Here is a 23,120-nt window from a genome sequence, read left to right as displayed (position 1 = left end):
CCTAAAACCTGGACAATCTACACGCATAGCTACATGTTAGGGCTTAGTGATATACTGGTTTCATCACCATCGCTGTTGTCATGGTCTGCCACAACATGGATTTTGCACTACTGTCATTACTTTGACAAATGTTTTAGCATATTAAGAATAATGAGCTTTACTGTGACTGTGAGAACATGCAGGTAGACGGCTACATACACACTCAGAACTGGAGTTACATAAAGTAACTAATATTTTCCTCCCTATATTGCCGACTCCTGTAACACTAATGTTTGGAAGGTAACATTACGAGCAACCCAAGTCAATTGCTCTGTTTTTGGCTGCAAGAACCAACACAAAATTGTCTGCGGCCCAGTGGATTAACTTGATGGAAATGTCCCCACAAGTGGAAACTTTCAGGCGATATGTGTGCGCTAACCATTTCACTTTGGACTGTTTTGAGGACCGATACAAAGCAGGATTCGCTTCAAAATTCAAGAATGGATTGATACAAATTTCAGCCATACAACCTGTAAGTTTTGACATTACTTTGTTAGTACGTACAGCTGCTAATGTGACTAGGGTGTTAGGTTGGATGTGGGGAACTGTTTTTTAGTGTCGTCTCACAAAGCCAGAGCTAATGTTACCTCTGCGCTTCATGCTGCAACACAAGCTCTGCAGGTTTTGCCCCGTGTTACACTCACTGTTGTACTTATATAATATACTTAAGGTCCTCTGCCCATTAAATGCTGTTTAGATGTCTGATCCTAGCCCTGGTCCAACTCTGAGAATGAATCACATTACATTTAGTAATTAACCTCCATTATGAGGCAGGCTGCTCCTCCAAAAACACGTGCAGGACATTATCTCATTTTCATTCATATTTGGAGCCAATAAACATCAGTTTTGTTAATCATTTATGTTCCCTTTCATTATAAATAGAGTGAAAAGAGGTAGAGTCATGTTTTGGTGCACTCACCTCGATATAATATGTGTTTAGTGATTTAGTTGAGCCGATCTTTTAATAAGGCAGCGCTTTTTAGACATTTTGTTTATATCTTAGGGAAACAGAGGTTCATCCAGCTGTAATCTCCTCAAACTCTAAATTTAAAGTGAAAATTTCTAACAGCTGTTAGTTATGTTAGTAAGATTTATATCAGCTGCCAACATTTCATTGGCTCAGATCCTTGTCATAAATCCAGTTACCCTCCTGGGCTGTCTTCCATCTCTCATTAGCCCAGGCATCTGATCCTGGATGCTCCTGCTGAAGGTGTGCGCTGGCAGAGGCAGCCTGCTGGAGCGCTCCCCTCATCTGGATTGTCATTCTGCCAACGATAACACTGGGGATGCATTATGTGTGAAGACAGCATGATTCACTCTCTGAAATATTCTCTTCTCTCTCCCTCGCTCTTCCTGCATTCTGCCACGTTGGCAGAAGAAGCATCAGCATCTGCTCTTCCTCTGGCCTCCCCGCATTATGACCACTCCTTTTTTAGCTGGAAACATCACTTGTTATTCTGCATTTTTTAAGTTGTCTTCTTTATTGATTAGCTAATATAAAGTTTCTAAGAATTTGACCCTGAAACTTACTTTAATACTGATGATTAAACACTTTCCAAGCATTTGTAGACAGCATGCAGTATATGCATCCAGCTAATGGTCAACTCTGAATTATTTAGGAGAACTTCCTCCTCTTATATTCATGTAATGTTATCTGGAGCCTTTCCTGTGGGGAGTTCACGTGTCTGTCTGTGCTTGTGTGGGTTTCCTCCCACAGTCCAAAGACATGCAGGTTTCGTGACTCTGAATTGCTTGTATGTGTGAATGTGTTAGCCTTGTGTTATCCTGGCAGTCTTTGAGGTTTACTCTGCCTCATGCTCAATGCTTGCTGGGATACGCCTGGAAATGGATAGATGGATAGACTTGCTGGTCTCAAAAAAGTTGAAAATGGCACATTTAATGTCACACAGGCAGTTAAGTGGTTCTTATTGAAGAATAAGAGTAAGTCGGAGGCTTTTCACAGTGCATTTAATTTCGACAGGCTTCACCCTCCGTGTCTGATAACTGCTCCTGCTTTTTAGCTGGTTAAAACTACAACTGTTACTAACTCGCTAATTAGTGTTTGCTGTATGTGTTGGTTGGAAGGTAAGATAAGACTTTACTGAATGCATGCCAAGGAAATTCTCTGGTTACCACAGCAGAATGAAAAGGACAGGCAGAAAACAGAACAAGCACAAGAAAGAGACATGAGAAAGATAAAAACATAAAATCAACTATAGAAGGTTTTAAAAGGAAAACTCTCTAAGTAGGCCTTAACTTAGCTCTTGATGGCTACTTGCAGTGTATCATATAATGCTAAAAGATTGGGGCTGATGCTAACAGGTCGATGGGGCAGCTTTGCCTGTGAAAAGGGAAATGCTTTTTGACCAGTTGCCTTATCTGTTATCCTTCACAAACCATTCTTTTTTTTTTTTGGATGACATCTGCTTGAACCCTTTCTCAAGCTAGACACACCGTACATCATCTGAAAGTGCAAACCCTCAGAAATGTGATTGTGTAAACCGTTTAGAGAACCAAATGTCACTGTAGAGCAGTGGCTTATTTTGTAAGATGAGTGCAGAAATAACAGAACAGGAATATTAAAAACATTTTATAAATGTTCTTCCCGTGCATGCGTGGGTTCTCTCCGGGTACTCCGGCTTCCTCCCACAGACCAAAAACATGCTCATTAGGTTGATTGGTGACTCTAAATTGCCCCTAGGTGTGAGTGTGAATGGTTGTCTGTCTTTGCATGTTGCCCTGCAATCAGCTGGCGACCGGTCCAGGGTGTACCCCACTTCTCGCCCGTTGAAGCTGGGATAGGCTCCAACCCCCCCACAACCCTGAAAGGGAGAGGCAGTATAGAAAATGGATGGATGGATTTTAAAAATGCAAAGTCTGTGAATTGACTTCAGCATCTAATTCTAACAAGACTAATTCTCACTTTCTGAAAGTTAACTCCAAAGAGTTTATCTCCAGATCAGGCTCTGTTCAGGACTGTAATCAGAGGGATTCAAGTATAGTATCATTTTATTTCAAGTCTTGAAAAAAAAAATTATATGCAATTTTTTTATATCTTACACACAAAAATGACCATTTTGTGCATGCAGTGTGCAAATATGTCTTTTTCTGTCCAGTCTTAAAAACACAGGTTTCAGATAATTCATGTGATTAACTGAAGCAATTGGATGTTTCTTGTGCAATTACACCATACAAATTATGTACTGTGAGAAGTTAACCTTGAGTTTAATGTACGTTAGTCATGGGATAAATCCAAATGTGAAGCAAGGTTAAAGTAGCCCTGGGCCGCCTTTTTGGGTTAGCCTAGAGCTAATAAATAATGTTGTGCAACACCTTTAAGACTGTCATTTAAAATGTGCTGTAATCAGCAGATAACAACTCAGAAAAATGTGCTCCATAAATCACTTGATAACCTCAGGCTCAGGACATTTTTACATCATCACCATCTTTTATTTCAGTGAAAATGCCGCAGGATGTCTTCAAAGCTGCTGCACAGTTGGTACTCCTCTGAGCTCCTGACCACATACCATTCATTCCACGTTCTCTCAAGTCCTTTGTCCTCACAGCTGTTACCACAAGTGTGTGTGTGTGTGTGTGTGTGTGTGTGTGTGTGTGTGTGTGTGTGTGTGTGTGTGTGTGTGTGTGTGTGTGTGTGTGTGTACACTCCACATGTGCAGGTGCTCATCCCTGGTCTTTCACTCTCGCCTGTCACAATATTTATAGCATATTTAGCCTCAGTTTGAACCCATGGTGGCCTGTACTCACTAGAACACCATGGTTTTGTTTGTCAGTGAGAGTGAGGATCTTCTTTTAACCTGCTGCTGCTGCTCTTAAATATCAGTCAGTCAACTTAAAGACCACTGACTGTCCAGAAGAGCAGTTACCTACTTCAGACAAGGGGCTCTGTTGATTCTTCGATAACAGCATGCCACATGTAAGAGGCTGTTCAGTGGATTAGTTGAATGTGGTTCACAGCACTTGCTGCCAATATAAGTAAATCATATACTGTATGACTGCATTTATGGTGGTGGTACATTGACTATATTCATATTTCCTACGTGATTGTGAATATCAGGCAATTTACAGTAAGAATGTAGTTCCTCAAAATTTGCCAGATTTTAATCAGGTAGGGTTGTCTTTTGAAATTAAAATCTCTTGTTGGAGAGAGTTCTGGCTGAAATGGAATCACAGTTCCTACAAAGAGACAGACAAGGAAACTAAAGGGCCCCTAAAAATGAGAGACAGATTAAAATAATTAACCAGATTGAAGCTGCAGAGGCAGAGACATCGTGTCTTTTAGTCTCTAGTGTGAGTCAAACTCCAAAACCACTGAACACTACATTTTCCATAATGCAGCTTAAAGGTCCAGTGTGTGGGATTTAGGAGGATCTACTGGCAGATATTGAATAGACTATTCAGAATTATGTTTTCATTAGTGTATAATCTCCTGAAAATAAGGATTGTTGTGTTTTCATTACCTGAGAATGAGCCCTTTATATCTACAGAGGGAGTGGCGCCTCATTCAGAGTCCTCCTTCTTGCATTGCCATGTTTCTACAGTACACCAGTGGGGTCAATCCAAACACTGGCTCCAGAGAGCATCTTTCACATCTTTTGTGAGCTTTGCAGACAGCACAGGTTCTCATACTTGCTTGGAAAGGAAGGGTGTGAGTAGAGGAGCATTCAGTTGGTTGCAATCTGCAACCTCACCACTAGATGCCACTAAATCCCAAATACTGGACCTTTGATAGCATCTTCTGATGCATTACACAACTGTTTTTGAATAGTACTTACCACAACAGGGGTACTGATCCTCATAAAATCGGCATGTCCCTTTGAAACACAGCATTCCCTTTTTTAAAAAAAAAAAAGGTTTTTAAATGAATGAAGTTAAAGGACAACATCAGTAAATAACCCCAAAATCATAATTTTGTGAAATGACAGAAAAATGAGTACAGCCACCATGATAATTATTTGATTGGTTGATTTCTGTGTTTACCTTTTTACAGTACTCATCTCATGGAGTGAACCCACACATACACATATCTGCCGCTGAAATAGCCTAATAAAAACCAGATAATTGTCTGTTTTAATACATTTATGATAAACATTTCTTTTCTGTTGAGATCTTGAGAGTCCACAGCTGAACTCTCTCTGTTCAGAGGGCCATGTAGAGTCATGGTTCTGCACAGCCACAAGTTAATACCATCACAACTGTGCAACTGCTTTAGAGCTGGAATAATTCATGTTGAGTGCCCTGTCTGGTCTCTGGAAGGGAAAACTGACTGATCCTGTTGAACATCTGCAGCTTTTTTGTAATGAAATGCAAGTCAGCCTGCGGGAAAAGGCACGTCTGTATGCACTTGATTAATGATTGTATCAACACATCAATGACAGCTGTCCTTCAACAGTAAACTACAGACCTCACACTAAATATATCACATCTTTAGAAATGTGCAGCACTTTTTCTGAACTGTGTTCACATCCTGAAGCTGTGCACTGGCCAACTGAATATATTTCTTGCTAATGTATTGATAATAATGTATTAAACTCAGTGGGAGTTGAGGACTTTGTGCCAGCAAAGTTAATAAGACAACTAGTTACTGCTAACTTTCTCTTCATCATTCACTTTACATATCAGTACAGAAGTATACTCACCACAGATCTGGATTCAGGGTCCAAAATTAGCACCAGCCGCTTGCCAAATGCAAGTTAAAATATGTTAGTGAAGAAAATAAATAAGGTCAGCCGAAAGTGGCCTACTTCACTACAAACTCTCATCATTCCCATCCCTCGTGTGCAGTCAGATTCACTGATTTGTGTCAGTGCACCAGCATAAATGTTCATGATGCCATTGCCCTGATTAAAAAGTATGTTTGGGATCAACTCGCCATGCAGTGCTTCTGACATCTTTGCATCTGTAAAATCTGATTGATGTATATATAATTACTAGGGGCTCTTGTCCTTTATGTCTCACACGCTCTCTCATCTGCTATGGAGGCATGGACGGCTGCTGCAGAGGCTGATGCGTGTGTCTGGGCGAGATCCTACAAACCAAATGTTTGGCAGGACTTGAGGTTTTTCAATAGAGATGGACAACTTAATAAGATGCATGCAATTTGCAAAATGTGCCGTGCTGCTGTGAAGTACACAGGCAGCACAACTAACTTAAATACCTGAAGCAGCTGAAGCAGACATTTTAACTAGTACCAAGGAGTTAAATTTAGTGTGTGATGTGTTTTGATGGTGAGACTGGTGTTTACTGCAGCCTGTGACGCCAGTAACAGTTTACCTTTGTAAATTTTGAAGCACAGACATGCACATCCCTACTGCACACTGGTGGGGGTATTGTATCACAGTTTCTTGATTGACCCTCGCTGACCTCTGCTGCTATGGTTATGCATGCTTTACTTTACTTACTCAGCTTGATTACCAGCACCACTGCTCCCACAGAGGAGAATTTCGCACTAACCTCAAATAGAGTCTGCAAGTATGTGGCGGCACGTTGCCAGAGGAGATCGACATGAAAGGAAACACGAAGGGCCCGGAGGAAATATGGTTAAAAGAAAATTCGCAGAAGTGTTGCTTCACAGGGGCGAGGAGACTTATTGATAACATCGTATCTTCTGCAGTTTTATGGCTGTTTGAAAAATATTTTAGCCTGTCATTTATTTGTTGACCAGCTATTGGCACACTGAGCCCTGTCAAAAGAAAATTTATGCTACTTTGTGACACATTTTTGATTTCACATTCTATTTCTACCCATTAGCATGGCTGTGGACTATTGTTTACGACTGTCTTGTGTATACATCTTTGTCAGCTTGAATAAATCTGTTCCAAATCAGGCTACAACATGAGTTTTAATATACTATATCACTGTTGTACGGCTGTACGTTACATGCAGTTATTTAAAGCATTGCTTTCTTGTGAATTGCATAAACAGTAGCACCACAGAAACTGCAATCTTTTCTGGACCCATTTCATTGAATCGCTCTTTCTTATAACCACACATAAAACTTCCTGCCAACAATTGAGAAATCCTCAGTCATTATTCATGAGCTCATGTAGCCTGGCTACAGCATTTTCAGGATAAATGTGAGGTTTTGGAAGGGGTCCTGGCTGACACGTGGGCCTGTACTGAGACAGGAGGGGCATGTCTTGGTCTGAGCTTGACTCACGGCCTGGTTTTCCCCTCCACTTCTGAACTGAGATAATGGCTGCTGGAACACTGCGCATCAACAACAGCTCAGACATCTCCTTATGCAGAGTGACTACATAAATCAAGTAAACACGGAATCGAAGTAGCTTCAGTTTGACCTTTTCCCTGCTCTTTTTCCTTTCATCTTTTTCTGAAAATATATTTTCTGTGCCTGTATCTTGTTATTCATGGCAGCCCCTGAGAACTCCCTTTGGAAAGGCTCTCACCCCTGTTTTGGGAACATCTGCTTTAATAGTAGGAACTCTGGAAGCTGTCTCACACTCCATACAATTCACACTCTGCTTCTGCTATTCTGTTTTCTTGTGGCCTGCAGGTGAGTGCTGTGTGAGGTTTAGCTGACAGGGTTGGTGCTAGAGGGCTAGAGGCTGGTCATGGCGGTCATGTAGTGGCTGGCTGTTTGGTCAAACTGTGGCGTCTGATTCTCTGTCCTCTGTTCCAGTTAGCGACGTGGAGGAGAGCGAGGGGCTGCCGTCACTGGACAAACCCGGCTGGTACTCCCAGGGCAACTGGCCGCACCTCCACGAGCTGCTCAAGACCATGACTGGGAAACCAGAGCCCAAGGTAGGCCAGCCACCTGGTGTATTGCTGGAGCAGGCAGTGAAACCTCTGGCTGAACAACGTATCAGGCTCACTTTGAGGTTGACTCCAACTTTGGTTTTGGCAGAGGCTGAAAGAGATGTGGGCTTCACAATAAATCTGCTCAGGGAGATTCACACTGGTGTGAAGGAGAGGAGGAACGTGGCCTTTGGCATGGCTGTGGACGGGGCCGCCATGTGTCAGCATGCTGGCCACTCACGGAGAAAACAGGCCAAACAGTACAGCCAGCTGCCCTCTGCCTGCATATACACTGCAGCACATCCTCAGGGACATTTTCTACACAGATCAGATACTTCTTTTTACCTCTCAGGTATCATGAGAGCTGACAAAAGCAATAGTCACTTTTTTCAAGCAGTGCATAACATTGCAGTACATCTTGACTGAAACAAGAAGAGAAAAAATGAAATGAGTCAGAGCCTCTTAAAAGCTGGGATTTGTGAGATGTTAGCTTACATTTGCTTGTGTGTTTATAATAAAGCGTGTTGCAAATGTCTACACCAACTTCAACTCTGACAGAATTTCTTGTAGCATATGTAAAAAAAAAAACACCCCAACGCCAGAAAGGACAACTAGAAGGACAAAAAAATCAGTGTGAATAGACGTGAAAAATGCTGAATCATCTGAGCCCTCAGCAGTCTGAGCTTGAGCCAGCCACAAAAGCTCACATTAGACAGTGTAGTGAAAGCTTTTTGGCTTCGGTAGGAAGGGGAAGCTTGCTGTGCCGCACAGGAATGCCTCATCTGGAGGGAAACATTTTCAAACTATGTGGTGGTCCAGAGTAAACTCTACAGGACTGTTAAGTATACAGCGCAGGATTTTCCTAAAAGACAACGTATAGACACTAATGAATATACTCCCTTTCAGTCAGCGCTAGACGTGTGTGTGTTTATCTACAGAGACCCTGCCCTCTGCCTGGATTTTCTTGCATTCGAGACACTTCTAGGCATAAGCTTTGAGCAGTGGATGTGTAGCCCTCAGCCAATGACAGTTAGCAGGATGTGAAGGTGGGACTCTTTAAAAACGTAGCAAGCAGGTCATATCACTGTCTCCATCACTCTTCTCTGCTGTCTGTCTGTCTGTCTGTCTGCATCATGAATGTATGAAGAACGACATGTCTGTTTGACCGAGGGTGGTGCTGAGCTACACAGGTGAAGCGTGCTTCAGCTGCATTCATGCTCAATCCGGTAGCGCAGCACCTTCCACCCTGCAGTACCCGTCATTGTCCACATCCCAAGCTCCTCTCCCGCTCCACCCAGCCCTCTGCTCAGTGCCCCCTCTGTTCCCCAGCCACGTGGAGAAAGCTCTCGAGGAATTCAGTGTCAACCTGCACTTATAGCTGCTTTAAACAGCCCTCCAGAGAGGCCTGAGGCACTCTGTGTTTTCACTTCTCTCCACTTTCACCTGACAGGACTTAATGCAGGTGGGCTGAATAGAGTCATTCAGGGAAGATTACAGTTTCCTTTCCACACAGTGCTGAACCTGACGGGGTCAGATGGAGCCGATGGGACGTAATCGCAGAGATTCAGGCCAGAAAAAGGGTGGTTGTGATCATTCCAAGCTGTCTGTGCTGTTTTTATTCATAACAGAGGAGATAAATTCAGCCCTGTCATAGTTAATGGCAGAGTTGTGAAATTCCTTTTGCGAGCCAATGAAAAAAAACAAATTAGGCTTTGTTTTACGGGATGATTTGTTATTACCTTGGAAGCCCAGGATATTTCACTGTCTCAGTGATTCATAGTTGTTTTGAAAAAAAGCTTAATTAGCTGACGTTTTAGAGGGCAAGATCAATGAATTACCCTTAAAATGGATCTTTCAATCCAGGACACTTGGTTTATCTTATTCATTTTCAGTTTTGATCCTACTCTGAAAACCAAGTCAAAAGATCTTAAAGTTACAGCAAATGAATGTGAGACTAAATGGCAACATGGAGTTTTGCCCTGCTGTCTTGTGGGCCCCTCCTGTTCCTGTGCTCCAGCCCCCACACAGTGTGCAGCACAATGGGCGTATTAAGGCCCCTCTGCATGCCTGCAGCTCTGTTTACCTGGCCATGGCTTTAGCTTTAACTGCTCCTCTGAGTGATGTGCTGATAGGAGACGGGGTCTGCAGGGCCACACTACATGTCCGCTTAAAGCTGCAGTAAGCTGTTTCTGACAGCAAGAGGACACAGGGAATGTCCTCTAAAACACACTCCTCAACAAACAAAGAAGTGAGGCTAGGCTCATGGCTGTCGGACAGTTAGCTGTAAGCTTCAAGCAAATCTGCACCTGAAGTCAACTTGCTCACCTCCATCCATAAACCTTTAGAGAAGCTCCTCCTCGAGACCAACCAAATATTAGAGCATAATTCATTAAGATCATCAAGTAACGAACCACTGTTCCATCAGCATTGTAACTGTCCCAATACAGAAATACTGGATTAACAAGACAAGTTGTTTATCATGCTTAAAAAGCCTATTTCCTGAAACATTGAAAATCCCCATCTGTTTCTGCTCAAAATGTACAGTTTGAGTTCTGTCTACAATAAATCCTATTGGAAGCTCTCACGTCCTGTTTGGACCATGACCAGCAGGTCATATGGATGAGTGCCCATGTAAAAGACATTTTGTTTACTGGAGACATCCAATAGACACTGAGCCACAGAGGCATCCAGCGGGGGTCCTCGTCTTTGACCTGTCCACCGTTTAACAAACCAATAAACCCTGCTTTCGCTTTTGGTCTGTTTTCACCACCCACTCGTTTACATCAGCTCTTCATGGTTTCACTGGGAAATCAGCGACACCCTTTGTGACTCAACCATTGCATTGTTGACCGCTGCATTGTTACAACAGGGGAGCTGATGTAGGAGCAAGTGAAAGGGCTGAAAGAGAGGCCTTTTATTTAAAGTTACAGGTGGGAAATGAATGATAAACAGTAAGAAATAACAGCTCAATGTTGTGCATTGCACTCATCTGTGCACCTGATCTGCTATTAACAAAGATTATCATTTATCTAGTCAGAACAGCCTACATGTTTACTGCAACACAACAGGACAAACTGACGGCATTTTTATGCAAAGAAGGTAATAACTTCATGTATTACACCAGCTGACTTTACAAAAAGGGACAAAAAATTAAACTGCTGACCCTTTCTTTCTTGTTGCATTAGCTCGTCCTAGCATGGGGCGAAGGGGCTGTTCAGGAAGGCTTTCCCTCATGCAGAGCTCACTTTGGTTCTGGCTAATGTGTCTGTATCCATCCACAATGGCTCTCTTCTGTAATATGTTGCCTCTGTGCTGGAATCCCTGGCCTCTGTAAATATTTTTCATAGTGATCCCATGACTCTGGCTGTAGCACTGCTTAGCAATGAGAGGTGTGGGGCTTTCTGGGGTACGAAGGCCAGCTGTGGGCAGTTCTGGCAGAATCTGCTGGAAATGTGATTCCTGCAGCCCCCCCCCCCCCCCCCCAGAGGCGCAGCCCCAGTCAGCCCGTCTGTTTGTTTACATGTGGAAGGCTGGCCTGAGACACAGCGCAGCTCTGTGAGGGGGAGGGATGAGACACAGCTACTGGAATGCCTTACATCCTCTTTATGGCCCTCTGACTCCTGTAGAGAGGTTTGATGTAGTCACACACACACAGACACACAAACAGGCACCTGTGTCATGTCATCCCTATTTGTGATGTCTAGAAACAGTTTACATGATGCAGCTTGAATAAAAGGTTTAGTTTTTCTGTGTTTCTGTGTTAAGAAGTCCATCGTGAAGATTTCAGCTGATGATAGAGAGCGTGAATTTTGACTCGTTGTCCCCTACAGCCAAGTTGTACATGCATTCGTGACCTTATATGCAAGGTTTCCAAATTTTATCAAGATGTGATATTGGCTGTGGTTCAGAATTTTACTAACTTGGTGAACATGTTGTTTGTTAGTTGTGTTGAAAAACGAGGGCTGGAATGACTACGTGTGATGGAAGTCAGTGGAAGCTATGTACCCACAGAGAATTATCACCACCATCAGTTCTGCTCAGCTTTGCAGGGTGTTTTAATCTGGTTTAGCTCTTTATTTGGCTCTCCCAGCCCACAGCTCAGAAAAGCATGCTGTAAAAATCTCAAATTTAATGAATTTCAGTTTTCTCTGAAAATCTGTTACCACACTTTTTACAGTCAACCAAGTTGTGGCATTTTCACTTTTTAGCTTCCTCTTACTGTAAAGCCTTTTGCTTGTGTTCAGTGTCTGCAGACTTCTGCGTCTTGTCATTTTAATCTCTAACATTCTCCACTTCACTCCATTTCCTGTCCCATTTGAAGGGAATAGAAATAACTGGTTGTTGAAATGGGATTTAAAGCTTTGAGTGGTGTGCACCTGTACTTCAGTCCTGGAATGCGTCTCAGTAAAGCCTGCCTCAGCCTGCTTTTCTTTCCAGACGTGCAGGACAAAAGAGATATGATGGTCAAACGGATTGTGATGAGTTTTGCAGACTCCTCGTGTCTGGTCTAGTTCACCCTGGGGGGCCATAAGACATATGCCATCTGACTTTGACTGCTGCTGAGAGAAGAATTCAACTTAAGTGCAACTTCACCTCTGCGCTTAAACTATTGTGTAGCTGTTGAAAGTATACAAGCTGTCTTCTCTGTCACCCTCTTTTTTTCCTTATCCTGCAGGTAGTGTATTTTGGAGATAGCATGAGGTCAGACATGTTCCCCGCCAGCTGCTTTGGGAAGTGGGAAACGGTGATGATTGTGGAGGAAATGGAGGGGGAGGGCGTCCCGAAGAGTGACGCCGCTATGTCCAATGAGGCCCAAGTGGAGCCGTTGGAGAAAAAGGGAAAGTTTGAGGTAAGTTCACTGAAGCAGCTGTTTCTGTTTAGGAGTCATTCCCCCACCCCGGCCCAGCCTCCACCTTTCAAAACCAAACCCCCAGCACCAGCTCTGTGAATGCCTTCGTCTTCCTCTGGCCTAATACCAGAGGATACCCTTTGTGTTAGCCAGGACAGTGTCACACGTGATAGAGGAAAATGTAAAATTAGGCATGTTAATTCAGGTTTGTGTCAAAGATAAAATGGACGACAATGAAGGCAACATGTCAGGCTTTTAACATGCATGTAGCAAAGACACATTGAAAGGGAAATCTAGGAGTGTCGTCAAGGTGTGTTTCCAGGTGCTGGGGAGTAATCGATGTATAAAGCCTTTTTGTCTCCAGAGAGAGCTATGTGAAATCTGATAACTGCTTCAAGTGATGTCACTCGGGTCAGCATCAGATGTGTCTGCAGGCTAGAAGTTTGAAAAAGGAAATTAATTTATGGCTGTGGAGTGAGAAAGAAGTGAGCTTATCAGACCTCTGTAGCCCACTCCTCATCTCTGCTGCAGGCCAGAAGCTCCAGGCTACATTAACCACATTAACACACCCCAATCTCTGACCAACCTGTCTGCCGTCAAGTCAAATTGTGGTTAGTGTAGTTGCATTGTGGGTGGTGTAGGTGCCAGGTGCCAGAAATTTGATCCTTTTTATAATTTCCATCATGAGTCTGACAAAATTATAGAGTGCAATTCTGACTTGGGGGAGACTTTTAAGGAAATGCTGTCAATAAGGATACAGTATGATTCCTCACAGAGCAAATGAGGATTTTAACCAGCAGGATGTTTTGATTCTCACAGTCACAGACTCAAAAGTGAAGAGTCAGCACATCTTTTGGCAAGAAACACCAGGACCAAGAGCAGAGCTGTTTTTTTCCAAAATACAGAGGCCTGTCCGAGGCTGTTGGACTCTGTCTTTAAATTCTGGTTAATTACAATTTGGGGTTTTACTGTTGTAGTTCTCAATCAATTTAACATTGTACTCACTAAAATAGTTGCTGGCATCTGGGAACACAGCCATAGCTGGATTGCCACAAAACCAACTTCAGCTACTGCCCTCTGTACAATGTGTATGTATGCCTCCAAGTTCCCATTAAGTCCAGTGCACCCAGTATGCCTTATTTAATTTGTGTTAATGGTATTTTGATCAAAAACAAGTTCCTCAAGTGCTCTTTCTGTGCTCAGTCTTAGTGATAGGTTAAGGAGCTCAGACTTCCAAAGGGAACCTGAGGCATCTGATCAGGATGCTTTCTGGGCACCTCCTTTTGGAGGGTTTAGGGGCGTATGCAACTAGTAGGAGACCCCACAAAAACAGGAAACATGGTTTTTCAGGTTTCAGACGTTGCTGAAGAGAAGGCCTGCTGCCACCTCAGCCTTGGCCCGGATAAGTGAGAGAAAATGGATAAATGGATGCATGGATGAGTCCATGAGCAATACAGCAATGTTTCGGAAAATGCACCATGTGAGCACGATACAAACTAAGAGAATTAAGCTTTAAACCAGATTATTGATATGAATATATCTTCTTCAGACAAAACTATTTGTTATGTTTGTCTTAAAGAGAAAACAAGTCCATGACCGCTAACAAATCACGTCACATACATTAAGTCTGTGAGTGACACGCAGTCGATTTTAGTAGATTATTGAGCGACATGCTTCTGGATCCTTCAGCGATCGTACACCCCTGACTATGAACTCTTATCTGTGTCTTTTAGACTTTTTCATTTATGGAGGAGTCTGGCCAGATAACTGTCATGTCATTATTCCTGGTCGAGATAATGTTAAAATAACAAACAAGATGACATTCACAGTAATGCAACTATCTGTTATCGCTCCTCTGTCCAACCAGCAGTCATTCTTGGGGATTAGGAACATGTTTTAGAATTCTGGCAACAATGTACGAGAGCTTCTGTGTCGTGTCTTGAAAAAATGTCAAAATGTTCCTGAATTATAGACACTGGTTAAGTAAAAGCAAAAAACACCTTTGTAGTTGTGATACTGAGCTTGAATAAAGTAGTTTGAGACTAAATAAAAGTAGTTTTAGTAAAATTGTTGAAAATCACCTTTACATGGCTCATGCCTTTGCTGTATGTCAGGAATAGTTTGTTTGACAGAGCACAAAGGAACATTTGTAACACCAATATGACAACTGGGGTAGCATAACTGGGTAAAAAAAAAGACTTCTAAAGGTAAGAACTTTGATGAAGCCTAATATAATCTTGCTGTTGCTGGTCCAAAAAAAAGAAAGAAAGTAAAAATATCAGTTCCTGACATCGATCTCGCAGATCAGCTCACTCAGCTTGAGCCGGACGAGAACATTACTGACGCAGATGAAATCTTGATGTGACGGGAAAGATGACTTCCTTTTCCTGTGGCTCACCCTCTGTTCATTTCTCAGCTTTATCTCAAATACCCCGTCATGGTGCATGGCACCAGCGCTGCACTGCTTTAATTCCCATGCATGCACTTAATACTGCGGAGGAGGTTCCGTGGGTAGGCAGACAACAAGCAGCATATTTATCTTAAGGACTGTTCAGTATCTGTTGAGATGAATTTCATCCCCGTCATCTGTGTTGAATTAGCTCAGAGGTTTCTGCTTCAGCATGCTGGATTCTCCATCTTCAGAAATACCTCATGCAACTACTTTGTTCTGTTTTTTGCTTCCTTTTCAAATGTTATATTTAGAAACATTTGGTCCAAATTTCCATGATAACTTGATGATCGCAGACTTTTTTTTTTTTTTGGCCGCACTCTGAACACTTCCTGATGACATTAGCTGATATTGTGCAAAGCGCTAAGTTATCCTTTCAGTTTATATGTTTATATCTTATCACATCCTTCTTTTAAAGACCACATCCTGTTGTCACGACCATCGCTGCTCATCAAATCTTGCTGCCTATAAAATGTGCTGATGTTCTATGAGTGTTTATGAGTAACAGAGCGGGGGATTTCTCAGAAATAATGATTCATTCAGTAGTCAAAATAACCCTCAAAGCTGCTTGGGTTAAAGCCAGTTTGAAGTCGTGCTATATTCCCCATGCTCCTTCTCCTTTTATCAAGTCTGCACATGTCTGAAATTGAATCTTAACACACAGTTGCATAGTTTGGTTTGTGTGTCGACTGTCTGAACAGGAGCAGGGCATGAAGGCACCCTCTGCTGTGTCCAATCAGTGGGGCTCCTACTTCGTCGACGTACATAGAAGTGGAGGAGGGGACGAGGAGAGCCAGAAACTGACCTGGTGCTGCCATTGCATTCACAAATACAGCACCATGGCCATCCCGAGTGTGGAGCACATAGCAGGTATGTGGAAGGAGGCAAAACGCTGTTGCAGACAGAGTTACAGTGCAGTGTTAAAGCAGTACTTAAATAGCTGGTCCAAACAAATATAACAGCAGAATCATGTCATATTCACCACTCTTTTAAACACACACTGTTTTCAGTCACTGTATAGTTCCATTCACTTAAACTTACCAATTGTACCTTGCCATTTTATATACCAGGGGTGAGGAGCCTTTTTCCTATCAAGGGCCATGCTCAGTGGGGCATCCAGAAATCTTTCATTGGGGTGGCAGAGGGGATTGTCAGAGCTGAGAAGCTGAATTTCCATGACAGGTTTTCCTACATCTCTATGAATATATTCCAGACAGGCTGACACAGTTTTACTTTGTCTGGCTCTAGCAGCTCCACAGCAGCAACAAGGTGCTCCTTCACAAATTCTCCTTCTGAATGAGGGTTCAGCTTCGCTCACCATGAAACTTGCTGGCATAACACCGTTTCTGTCAGAATGTGGTCTTGTGAAATCTTCTTGTTGGTCATCCAGACTCTGAAGTGTTAACTTTATCCAAATGCATTTGTCCTTGCAGCTCATCCAGTTTAGCATGTCTAGCTGTAATGATGCGTGAGATTGGTCTTTTTCATCACTGCGAGTCTGTCCCCACAAAGTGACTGAACACACTGACTTTCCTTTTACTTCAACAAAAACAACCATTAGGCATCATGATGCATTAAGGTGATGTCAAACGCTACAAGTTGTGTTCAGGGACCACTTGGAAGAATATGTCTATATGTCTGTGTCTAATAGTCTATTATTTTGTGTTATTTTCTTTATCACTGAAAAAGACTGCTTTTTTGTATTTATGACTTGCCTTGCAGCCCAGATCAAACAGTCCTGTGCTATATATATGACCCGAAAGCCTGAGCTTCCCCACCCGTGTGATATACTATACCATTTCTTAAGTAGCTGTCAGTGAAACTCAGCCCTTTGTTCAAATGTTTTGAATTAAAAGCCTTCCAGTGCAGGCAGGGAGTATGCACTTATTGGTGTTGTAAAGTTTTAATATGAAACATCTATGCAGGTTGAGTTTCACTGACCATAACTTTAGTTGAATTAAAGTAAAGGAAAGTGAGGAAGAACAGAACAGCATTAAGTATGACATGACTACTGCACTGAGGGAGAGAATGTTATGCTAATACATAAATACATTACAGTACACCATCCTGAATTTACCAAGAGCAGCAGGTAAACACAGAGGAAGGGTTGACTTTGTATTAGTAGCAAACAGTCAAAGCGTTCTTACCAATAGAATAAAAAAGGGAATAAGGCAAGGTGGTTTTCTGTGCAGTTCAATAAATAAAGGAGAATTTCCAAAACACTCACTTTCCTCAGCGTATAAATATCGTGACAAAAACAAAACTCATGTTTTAGTTTCTTCAACCAAGCAATGTGAATATGTTTACCAGTGTGTTCCTGTAAATGCACCCATGTGGTCCACAGAACATGACTGAACATTGTGATGTAAAAACCGGAAAAAACAATCCAGTGTTAAACTTTTAGTGGTTAAAATCTCTATTCCCACATCAAACACAGACATATTCACAAGAATCAAATCAGGGAGCAGATGCAGATGTGCAGCCGAAGTTAGAATGAACTCCAGCCGCCACTGCTGCAGAGCACTTCCTGGGAAAACGGGGCCAGTCTCCTATATATCAAGCTCAGGCCTCTTTTCACACTGGGATCATTTGTCTGAGTGAGAACTCGGGTCCGATTGTCCCAGTTCTCTTTATCTGTGTTGGTCTGCTGTCACATTTTTGAACTGATGTTGCAATGTGTTTGCTAAGTGCTTTGCTCAAAGTGCAGGTGCTTACAACAATTTGCCAGAAAATTGTAGTTTTTGGCAACAGTGAAAAGAATACCACTATTTATGTTAACATGACACGTGTGCATATATTCTTGCATTTTACAGACCACACACAAACCACACCACAGTGTGACTGGAACTCAAGTCCAACAGCTTTAACAATTCAGCGTGACTCCAGTTTCATCTCCTTTAGTCATCACCTTATTGAAGAAATAACACAACAGCTCCATTTCTTAATTTTTGGAAGGTTTGGTGTGGCAGTGATGTTGTAATTAAACAGAAAAAGATATGAGTAATCAGCTACTCACAGACATTTCATACAGTTCTTGTGAACTATGTCGTACAGTACAGACAGTTACCTGGAATATAGGTCATCAATATAAAAACTATTCAAAAAAATGTCAGCAGGAATGCAAGAAATACAACTTGTCTGACTACTAGCAAAAATAAACATCTGAAATCTGAAACTATCTGAAAAATGTAAGTACTATCAAGTCAGTGAGTCGATATGCAACTTCAGTTTCATCATCATTCAGGCCATTTTACCCCTTCAAACTCAAATGTGAATTTAGTTTAAAGACCCACTGAACACAGTGTGTCTGCTCAGGGACACAAGTGCTTCTCAAGGTATTGTGATGAGCTGTGTTTGACGCACTTGTAAACACACCTTTTACCGAATAATGCGCCTTGACTGCTTCCTCTGTCTGTATGGCTGGTCCAGTGTGTGCTACGGGTGCGAAGTGCTAAGGCTTCTAGAAACTAACTAGTGAATACCACATATTGTGGAAACATGTCTGAAGCCAAAAGTGTCCCAGATGGCCACGATTGAAGGCAAAGTGAGAAAAGCAGGTTATTTATTCATTATGATAACCTTTTAATCTTCTATATGAGCTCAACATCATTTATGGAGAAGTTCTGCATACTGTCTTCCCTCCACACACCTGGCCTGCCACTGCATGAAGGGGGTGTGAATGTCAGATTGTCAGCAAAGAAAAATGCCAGATGCAGTTTTGATGTTGGAAAGGTGCAGAGAGGGGGGATTTCAGAAGTTCTGCTAGCTAACCCATTTACACTGCCAGCCTTTCAGTAGAGAAACAGAGGCAAGTGGTGGAGGAAGACGAGGTTGTTAGAATGAGGCACATGGCTGAAAAGGGACAATGAGAACTTAAAATCCTGACAGACAGAAGACGCATGATGCAGAATTACTCCATTTCTGTCTGCTCAAGAGGTGGGATGTGTTGGTAAGCCCTGCTTTAATCTCTTTGTCTGGACCAGAGTGCTTCATTTCTGTGTTCAAATCAGAAAGGATTTTAGGGATGGCTCTCTGATAGGCCTTCTGTTGGAGAATTGTCACGTTTTCATCCCACTTGCAGGCCTGTAATTTATGATTGTTTTGTGTCAGAGTTGTCTCTTTGGAGGCAAAAGATCAAACAAATGAGTCCAACATTCTCTGGCCTGAGTGATTGCTACCTGCTGTTCAGAACAAAGTCTGCTCTTCCACTGAATAATGAATTATTACTCTTGAACATTTGCTGTAGTGCATTAAACGCCCAGGCGCCCGGCCCATGTAGAAGACAACCTGCAGCTGACTTTCCTCTTTGACTTTCCTCTTCGCAGATCTTCCTCTGGATTACAAGTTCCCCAGGTTTTCTCCTGACAAGCCCTGCACCACCGGCTACTACCCCAGGCCCCCGGATTCTTTGCTGAAGAGGTGTGAGAGTTTGTCGTAAAAAAAAAAAGGAAAGGAAAAAGGAAAAGTTGAAAAAAAGTCCTCCCTTACCCCTCTGCCTCAGGAGAGGAATGTGCCTCCATTTTTGCCTGTAGTTTCCCACCTGACCCCCCGCCATCTGTGGAGCACAGGAAGCATACACTCCTCACCCTTTCAGAGAAACCATGTGAATGTAAGCCACAGTATCTCTCTGTAATAACGCCTACATTTGAACGTTGTTTCGTAGTTTAGTGTTCTGTACACGTGGAAATACAACATAGTAAGTGTGTGTGTGTGTGTCTGCATACAGTAATAATAGGAAATGTAGTGTTTTTGTTGTTTCATGTGTGAGACCCTCTATTAATTTCCATGGTAAGTCTGATTTCTTTTAACTTTTCTGAAATAAAGTGAACATTTTACCGTTTCTTTACCCTAGAGGTGATTACCTCAAGAAAGTTATCTGCTGTAAGGAGTTCCAGATGGTCACCCTTTGGATCTATTGCCTCAGTATTTCTGTATTACACTGTTATTGTGAAGTCTTCTTTTCTGAAATATAGTTTTACTGTATGCATTTTAGGAACCTTAACATGAGGTTTAAGGTCTAATGTTTCCTCCGTGTCAGTTTCGTAGAGGGTGTTAATCTCCAGGTCATTGTTGCTAAAGAGCTGGTTCAATGCTGTCCTTTGTGTTGGCTGTTTCAAAAAACACAACTTTGGGAATCAATAGTAATAATGGATGATGACGACTATGCTAGATGTTCTCTGTATTATTTTTGGTGCAACAGTGACATGTGCTTTTTGAGTGATTGTGTAAAAAATGTGGACTACTTGTGCTTCATTCATATGCAGTACCGGATTGAGATATGCTTTAGCCGACTTCTGAATGGTTATTTTGTCGGTGTACGTTGACAAGTTGTGCCATAATATTTAAGAACACTCAGCCTGGGAGAAAATCTTTAGAGGTTTGCTTGTTGCTGTTGAGTCACAGAAGGTTGATTTCTGGTTTATCTCTGTGTGGACGGGAGGTGTTTAGCCTAGTTTAGAACTAAGACTGGACCACAGCTAAACTGTTAGCCTCTGTCCAACGTGGAAAAATACAGCTCGCAGCAGTGCCATCATTCAGATGTTTCATTTTGAAGCAGAGTTAGACTGAGGGCAAACTAGAATCTTCACTGGTCCACTTGGCTCATAGTAACTGAGAACCGAGCTAGATCCAGATAATATTCTGTCTGATTGGGTGTGGATGTATTCCTGTCCCAGTCCGAGGTCAATACCGATGTCTAAAACCTAACTGGATCCAAGCAGACTCAGTCTTATCTATCATCTATTTGGGCCAGTTCAGGTTGACCACATTTTGGCTCAGGTCTAAATATCCTTGGGTCTGTTCACTTCATTCGGGTCCTCGGGTCAAGTCGGGTCTCTTTCCTTCGAAATTTTATGTATACACGTCAAGTTCGGGGAGGCTTTCTGTGGTTCTGTTTCAGATTCAACCTGAAGTTTTCATGTGGCAGCATCACAGGGAGAGGACATTGGAGATGTCACTTTTTTCAGAAGTCAAATTCAAACAAATGATAACTAACAAGGAATTAGTATGAATAATTTGAACAAAGTCTGTCTTTACCTTTGACTTTTTGGTGCCAAATCCAAAGGTTTTCAATGGTACTCAGATGGTGTGGGGTCATCTGTTCTGCACAGTTAGCTGGGTTACTATAGTTTGCTAAGGAGCCAGCAGTAGAACAGAGAACTGACCATGCAAGGTCAGGCGCACTTTTGATGGAGTCAGTCTAGCTTTTTGGCTGTTAGCTAGTTTCTTTTAGTGTTTGTGCTAAGATGGGCTAAACATCCCAGGCTTATCTCTATTCTAACCACACAGAGATTATACTGGTTTCAATCTTCTCATCTGGCTCTGACTAAGGCATCAAACAAGATTTCCCAAATGTTGAAGTGTTCTTTAAGATGACCATCATCTCACATAGAAAGAGAATATTCAGACAATAAGCAGCATACAACGGTCGGCGTGTATGTGAGATTGGCCATCCAAAGTGAACTATTACTTGTGCTGTGTGTGCAAGTGTTTTATGCATACAGCTGTTGTGATTGTACTCTTCTTTTCTCATCTGACCTGGAAAATTTGACATGCACATTTGCCTTATGTTGGATTCATTTGTGGTCTTAAGTTCTTTAAAACACAGGGAAAGTTCAGTTCTGTGTTCCAGTGTGGAAGTACTGTCAGTTCAATAAAATGTTCTACAATTTTCTTATATCTGCTCTTCTGTTTTTGAGTTTTCTTTGTGACCTTCAGCTGTCAAAGACTTGTACTGTTCACACACTGAGCACAGTTGAGTTGCACAGGTTCAAAGGGGGACACATGAGGCCCACACTGAGGCATGAACTACTTTACTCCCATTCATGGCTACAGCTGATTTGTATAAATGGGAAAAAAAAAACATTTCATTCACTTTTATTCCATTTTGTTTTCTCCCTGTGTGTCAGCTCTGCAACACAGGACACTGAACTGATCTGCTGTGATTGTTCAGGGTAAAACAGACCTGCAGAGTTAGAGCTGTCTCACTTCTGTCCCCCATTAGGTTCAGCTGCTGTGATACCACAGAAAAACCCATCCGCTTTCTGAATATGAATAATCATTACAGTTTTTTACTCATGGACTGAGTCACTTGGCTACATTGTTATATGTATCATTGGCTGCCTGAAGTGTAACAACACAGCCAACCTCCTGACTACTCACTGATGTTATGAAACACACCCATACGTACATACAGTGTGGGCAGATGTCAGGCTGAAACATCATGCATTAATTAATCAAAACTGCAGTAAAATCCTATTGATGAGGTTTGTTTGCAGTTTGTCTAGGAAGAGTCAGGACCCAGATACGCTTGTGGGAGTTATTATTATTTAATGTTTTATAACTGTAGCTCCACTCAGAACCGTCTGAATGATGTGCTATAAGGTCAACAACTGATACTGAGCTGAGCTGCCATATTTAGTATCTCAGAGGCTCATTCAGCAAAGATTTCTTTTTCTGAGTACACTCAGTTTTATTAGGTCCACATTGGTAGAAATAATATCCTTCAACTACACACTTTGAGTTGAATCAACACCTCTTTAAAACAGCCTCAGTATGTTAGACTGCATTTGATTTGATAGGTGGACCTAATAAACTGTCAGCTGAGTATATATGCCAGGGGGGTGATAGATGAGTGATACATGATAATGTTCATGCTTGTTCATGCAGGTTCAGTTTTCAGGATTTATTATACATGTTGCAATGTGTTCAAGGACAAATGTGCCATATCTGGTAGAAGAAATAGAGCTGAGAGTTCAGTAAAAAAAAATAGAAAAATGTTTCTTTTTCTTCTTGAGGAAAGCAGGAGCTGATAGCAGTCACTACATTCATCAATGTGAATATTTCAAATAAAAACCACAGATTTTCCTGCGGTGGAGCTGCAGAGTAGCCGGCAGCGATGCTGGAGGATCTGCGGGTCATGATACATGTAGATCATGTGCAAAGAGTCCAGCATGAGTCTGAAGCTCTCCTTCTCCACCTCCTCTGTCTGTGGACGCAACTGTGTGGGAG

General features: G+C 42.1%; 1 protein-coding gene across 1 annotated transcript in view; it reads left to right on the top strand.

The window, feature by feature from the left end:
- nt5dc1 (5'-nucleotidase domain containing 1) overlaps nt 1-21,788 on the top strand; it is a 60,199-nt gene extending 38,411 nt beyond the window's left edge. Inside the window, exons 9-12 of the mRNA XM_070987196.1 lie at nt 7,697-7,818; nt 12,488-12,661; nt 15,812-15,980; nt 19,436-21,788. Coding sequence (XP_070843297.1) covers nt 7,697-7,818; nt 12,488-12,661; nt 15,812-15,980; nt 19,436-19,548 — 578 coding nt within the window. The 3' untranslated portion in view covers nt 19,549-21,788. The remainder of the gene's footprint in view (nt 1-7,696; nt 7,819-12,487; nt 12,662-15,811; nt 15,981-19,435) is intronic.
- Nucleotides 21,789-23,120: the final 1,332 nt, after the last annotated feature.

Source organism: Chaetodon trifascialis, chromosome 19 (assembly GCF_039877785.1).
Source record: "Chaetodon trifascialis isolate fChaTrf1 chromosome 19, fChaTrf1.hap1, whole genome shotgun sequence".
NCBI classification, from domain to species: Eukaryota; Metazoa; Chordata; class Actinopteri; order Chaetodontiformes; family Chaetodontidae; genus Chaetodon; species Chaetodon trifascialis.
The sequence above is the reverse complement of the archived record's forward strand: the minus strand, read 5'-3'. Positions and strand labels throughout refer to the sequence as shown.